Source organism: Engystomops pustulosus, chromosome 7, assembly GCF_040894005.1.
Source record: "Engystomops pustulosus chromosome 7, aEngPut4.maternal, whole genome shotgun sequence".
Taxonomy (NCBI): domain Eukaryota; kingdom Metazoa; phylum Chordata; class Amphibia; order Anura; family Leptodactylidae; genus Engystomops; species Engystomops pustulosus.
Genome location: NC_092417.1, coordinates 34,855,787 through 34,862,169, shown reverse-complemented (window position 1 = coordinate 34,862,169; position 6,383 = coordinate 34,855,787). Strand labels below are relative to the sequence as shown.

At 43.2% G+C, this 6,383-nt stretch overlaps 1 protein-coding gene across 1 annotated transcript; it reads right to left on the bottom strand.

Annotated features, from left to right (window-relative positions):
• Positions 1-562: 562 nt before the first annotated feature.
• On the bottom strand, positions 563-5,648 carry LOC140068739 (uncharacterized). Its single transcript, XM_072114139.1, has 4 exons — positions 5,630-5,648; positions 3,621-3,708; positions 3,440-3,504; positions 563-1,858 (listed from the first exon to the last, which is right to left on the bottom strand). The coding sequence occupies exons 1-4, from the start codon at positions 5,634-5,636 to the stop codon at positions 1,245-1,247; spliced, it is 774 nt and encodes a 257-aa protein (XP_071970240.1). The 5' UTR covers positions 5,637-5,648; the 3' UTR covers positions 563-1,244.
• Between the last annotated feature and the right edge of the window lie 735 nt (positions 5,649-6,383).

Sequence of the window (6,383 nt, the reverse complement as noted above, 5' to 3'; positions counted from 1 at the left end):
AGTATTTAGCAAACCATTTAATCAATATTCCCAACAACTTAACCCCCCCCCCTCTTAGGCTCATGTTTGGTTATTTTATTGGGGCTCATTTACTAAGGGTCGCGCTGATCATTTGCGTTGGACTGAACAAAGCTAAAACGCCTTGTTCAGGTATTTTACTAGTGTCTTCGTGGGGATTTTGGCGCAAGTGAAAGTTTTTTGGTGCAGCTGCATTGTTTCCATGCAACCCAAATTGGGGGGGGGGGGGGTTGTTGCCAGACGATCCAACTGATTCGGACTAAGCGCAGGATTTAACTTTCAAATTGTCTTACAAGCCTAAACACTTACATGCACAACTAAAAAGATGGTGAACTCTAGCGGACCTGAGCGGGGAAGCGACACATGCAGGATATCAGGCGCACGATCTTAGTGAAACATGGCACAGGGCATTATCGTCGGACAATGCACTTTCGGTGAACTCCTGTGTATGGGTAAGTAAATCTGCCCCATTATGTTTTTGTTCTATCACAATAAACAGGCTTAGACACATGGCTAGTTGTTGACTAGAAAGATGATTTTTTTATTAGTCAGGTCCCTCCCTATCAATATGTCTTTATAATGTGGGAGGAAACCGGAGTACCCGGGGAAAACCCACGCAAACACGGGGAGAACATACAAACTCCATGCAGACATTGTCCATGGTCAGAATCAAACCCAGGACTGAAGTTCTGCAAGACAACGGTGCTAGCCACCGAGCCTCCGTGCTGCCCATGATGTAATAAATAGCAAGTCCGGTGATGGTCTCATCCTGTAGCAAGAGCAGAGACTGAGCCCAGAATCTGCCTTGTAGGAAAGTCTGGTGAATACATCCAATCCAGTGGTGAGAGCAGGGACCAAGCATGGAATCTGTCTTGTGGGAATGTCCAGTAAGAAAGTCCAATCCACTGGTGAGAGCAGAAACCGAGCCCGGAGTCTGCCTCAGGGAAAAGTCTGGTGAATATATCCAATCCAGTGGTGAGAGAAATCGAGCCCGAAATCTGCCTGAAGGAAAAGTTGGGTGAATATGCCTAAGATAGTGGTGAGATCAGAGACCAAGCCTGGCATCTGTCTCGTAGGACTATGAGTCCTGTGGCATCTTGCACAACATCCACTGCCTCAGTGTTGTCCAAACTTCTGATCTGCAGCTTTGTAGATGTCTTTACTCCAGCAGGTGACATGCTGGTATCTTTGAGACTTGGGAGAAGTTCTACTTTCTTGCTCTTGATCTAATACATAGAGACCATTCTGGGAAATTGGGTGAAAAAGCCCCTCTCCAGACACATGGCAAGGTGGGCTCTCATCACGCTGTTGTTATATACATGATTGAAGCTTTCATTCCCAACCAGGAACTCGTATGCATTGGCTATAGCATACAAGCCGCAGTCATAGCCGTTTGGTTGCTGATCAACATCTACAAATGTCACTATGTCCAGGGGGTCATGAGCAACTCGACTGTACAGTTCTATCAGCTGCCTCATCCCTGCACGTGACAGAGTTTTGTATGAGCTGTCAGCAATAAGGATTCTTCCATTCCTGAAGCAGGAGGTGAACCAGTGCAGCCGGTCTTCATCATGATGGATCTGTACTGATGGGCCAAACACTGGTTTATAAGCTAGTTGTGCCGCCTCACAGGACTGCAGTCCATCTGCCTCAAATTGTTTCTGGAGAATCTCCTGGGCTTGGTCGATGGTTATACCATCTAGCCATTCTTCACCTTCCAACATGTATCTCTGTGTCTGGGTAAGAATCACAGGATATCTCCGGAATATAGAGGCAGGCACATAAGTCTCTGTTGCTTCTCTATATTCTTTTCCTTTGAACTTCCGGTCAGATTTGTTGGCTGGGAAAAAAAAAAAAAAATTGGTCAATGGTCAAACCTGAAAAACGAAATCATCTTTATTTAATTAATATAATGAAATGCAGAGTGAAGCAGTGCTCTGTCATGCTCACTGTTATTGGGGCAGTAACCCCTGTTTTTCCAATTGTTGCAGATGTCACCTCATGGTTTCTTATAAATGTTATATCTTACATATGTTATGCAGTGTCGCCCACCTATGTGGACTCATCCAGAGTCTATACTATAATTGACCAATCTTTTATACTGCAGATACTACTTTGTCTTGGCATCACTGATCTGGTCTTCTCCTGGATCTGCTCATACTTCTCCATCCAGACGTCCAGTGTCTATCACTCTCATACCATCTCTTCACCTTTCCCCCTCTCTATTGGCGTCCCTGAAGGTTCTGTCCTGGGCAGCATAGTCTTCTCCATCTACACCTCTGGCCTAGGACATCTCAAGTCCAATGGCTTTTAATAACACTCCTATGCTGATGGCTCACTGATATATATATTTCCAGTCCAGATATCACCTCATTTACAGCCAGAATTCCAGAATGTCTATTAGCCATATCCTCCTTTTTCTCTTCCTGTTTTTTAAAACTTAACATGGACAAAACGGATCTCAAAATCTATCCTCCACCTACCACATCCCTCCCACCAGATCTAACTATCACAATTCATGGTTCCACTCTCTCACCTACGTCTGGTGCCTAGGAGTGATCTTTGCCTCATCCTTTAAACCTCACATAGAGATCCTTACAACAACCTGCTGCAGAAACATCTCTTGCAATCGACCCTTCCTCTATCCAGAGTCTACAAAATTGCTAGTCCATGCCCTCATCATCTCCCACTTGGGCTAGTGCAACACTCTTCTCTGTGGTCTCCCAGCTGACTCTGTAATGCCCCTTCAATCTATCCTTAACTCTTACTGCCCGGCTTGTCCACCTGTCTTGTCGTTTCTCCTCTGCCTCTTCTCTTTGCCAGTCTCCACACTGGTAACCCATCACACAGAAAATTCAGTATAAAATACTAACCATGACCTACAAAGCCATCACAACCTCTCCCCTCCATATATCTCTGAACTAATCAGCTAATACTGTCCCACACATAATCTTCGTTCCCTTATAGGACCTTCAGCTTCACCCTATTACCATCCACTCTTCTCACAACCATCTCCAGGACTTCTCTTGTGCATCCCCCATACTCTGAAACTCTCTACCAAATTGTGTCAGTCCATCCCCCACTTTCCAATCCTTCAAATGTAATCAGAAAACCAACCTGTTCAGGGTCCCATACAATGCACAATAACTGCTCTGCTCCCTCGTGTTTCCATCTTCCCTCCCATATAGATTGTGAGCCCTCATGGGCAGGTTCCACCTTCCACTTGTTTCCTGACCACTGTAGTCTTGTAATTTGTACGTGTAAGTGTTCTCGTCTTAATGTAATCTATGTGAACCTATTGCTTGTACAGCACCATGAAATTAATGGTGCTCTATAAATATATAATACATGACTAGTATGTGGCTACAGCTGCAGATCTAAGTATAGAGACTACATATAGCGGTAATTTTATGATCCTTACCTGTTTTATGGACTACAACTTCCTGGAGCTCATCGTTGTCATCTTTCTGAGCTTTCCATTTTATGCTAAGGTGTAGAAAGAAGGGAAAAGCTTATATGATTATACTGGTAAATTGGGGAAGTAGGAGAAATTTGAAAATTTCCTAATGATAAAATATAATAATATAAGGTCAATAACTTACAAGCTGTGAACAGCCAGTCCAATACCAATAACAATCAGTATTAGTGCTGCAGCTCCAAGCACTGCAACGGTCACTATTACTCTGAGATCTATGGGAGAGAAAAGACAGATATCATTTAGTGATCATGTTATTTACACAGTATAATGTCCTTGTACAAACCGTATAATACTGTATAAGTCATTAGATTGTGTATTGATGTATGTGATGTATATTATCAGGGCCGCATCTGAGGTGGGGTGAAGTCTGGGCATTTTGTCGCTGGTAGCACGGACTTGGCAATGGCTGGCAAGTCCATGAAACCTGAAAAACAAATTACATTGGCACCTCTAAGGTGCCAATGTAATTTATAGGTAGAGCTGTGAAGCACATTGCCCCTTTGAGCACCGCTCTTCAGGATACAGGCATAATAACATCATGACATGCGCTGCACTGTGTCCCTTCTCAGACTTCCGGCCAGAGAAAAGAAAGGAGCTGCTGGGGAGTGCCGGGGCTGGAGCCCAAAGGTTTTTTTGGGGGGGGAGAGAGAGGCTGTGTATACAGGGGGGAAGAGGCTGTGTATATGAATGGGGGGAGAGGCTGTGTATACAGGGGGGTGGGAGAGGCTGTGTATACAGGGGGTGGGAGAGGCTGATATACAGGGGGTGGGAGAAGCTGATATACAGGGGGTGGGAGAGGCGTGTATACAGGGGGTGGGAGAGGCGTGTATACAGGGGATGGGAGAGGCTGTGTGTACAGGGAAGAGAGGCTGTGTATACAGGTGGTGGGAGAGACTGTGTATACAGGGAAGAGAGACTGTGTATACAGGTGGGGAAAGAGGCTGTGTATATAGGGGGGAGGCTGTGTATACAGGGAGGGAAGAGGCTGTGTATATGAGGGGGTGAGGCTATGTATATGGAGGGTTGGAGAGGCTGTGTATATGGAGGGAAGGCTGTGTATACAGGGGGATGGGAGAAGTTGTGTATACAGGAGGGATGAGGCTTTGTATATGAGGGGGGAGAGGCTGTGGATACAGGGGGTGGGAGAGGCTGTGTATACAGGGGGAGCGGCTGTTCATTATTGAGGCTGTGTGCTGCTGGGGGAGACTAAATTAAGGCACCTAATAAATAGTGGGTGCTCTATATGCTATAATTCGGTAATTTAATTATTTAATTATTTATATGGCTGTATAGAAGGTGGAATATTATAGAGCATTATTGGCTCATGTATAGTCACTGCTCCATGTATGAGGTCTTGCCTCTGCATTTAGCTTTATACTTATGGCAGACCCGAAGGTCTCACTCTATGTTCTATGGTAAAGTTGATAAGACAGAACTATTAAAGGAAACCTACCTATCTGATGGTAGATTCCTCCTGGTAGCCTCAACCCTAATCTGTAAATTTCTATGACTAATATAACAGTTTAAAAACTTAATTTAAGTAATTTGTAAATTATCTGCAAAAGCTACTGGGGCATGGAGAAGCTTGACTGATGGCTGGGAGTTAAGGTTACTCCACACCCCAGTAGGCTTAGTAGTGTCGCTTCCTTGCATGTTGTTCGTTCTTGTAAAGCTACACAGCCGGCTCATGTATATGAAATTTTTTTAACAAATTATGCAAATTAACAGCTATGGAGCCTGGAGACCCTCAGGCTCATTTGCATAATTTTGAAATCCTTTTATTTTTTTAAACAATGGCATAAGAAGCTAAAAGAAGTGCAGATCCTGCCAAGGCAGGCACACATTAGCATGTAGGTGTGCTTGGTTCACAATCCTTTATCCTTGTGGTAGATGTCCTTTAAGTCACAGAAATTCTGTGATGACATGTACATTTGGTTTGGAACCATATCAATGTCAAGTAGAATAATTATTACTATTAAAAAAATATTAAATTTGTGTATTCTCCAACTTTTAGTCTGAACCCAAATGTCTACTATAGGAAATGTTATTACTTTCAGGTGCTAGTAGCTGCTAAAATCTTATGTACACCACCAAATTTACTAAAGAGAACTACTTATACCCAGAGACACTTACCAAGCATCTTGCTTCCAACACTGTCACTCTAGGACTGAGGCCTCAGTCATCTGTGCAGCGAATATATAGGCAGCTGGGCATTGTGACATCATCACTACCCATTGTGATGTCATCATGGCCAAGAATGGAAGGATAGAACCTGAAACATTCCATCCTTCTGTACATTGGATAATATATACCCGACCATAGAATGAAGCAAAGGTACAAATCAGTGTGGAGATTATATAAAAGACCACAGCCATTCCAACCCTACAGGACCTGAACTAAATGGCTGTGTATGTGGTGGTGGAACAATCATTTCTGGTGACCCGGTTGGAGGACTATCAGGAGGTTCCTGAACTTACAGAAGGTTATTTTTGCCAAGATGAAGAGAAAGTTTAGGAGTTTACATTATTTTTTAAAAGCGTAGAGAATTTTGTTCTGTTTGTTTTTTCAATAAAGCTGTGGGCTCCTCACTCACACACAAAAGGAAGGGTGTTTTTGTTTTTGAAGGTTTTATTGTAGTTTTATTTGAAGATAGTGGACAAGTGAAGAAAAAGTAATGTGTAGTCAATCTAGTCACATGAATCTCTGCAGGATCTTCTTTTTCCATGGATCACTCCACCTTCTGCACATATTGGTAATCTGGGGGAAAGAAAACATCCGTTATTGGACCAACCAAAAAATAAAATCACTCTTAATTACTAAAGGTATGGAATTGAGTGGAAAAAAAAATCATAGAAGTATCTCTTATTCACAAAATTGGTACAGATCC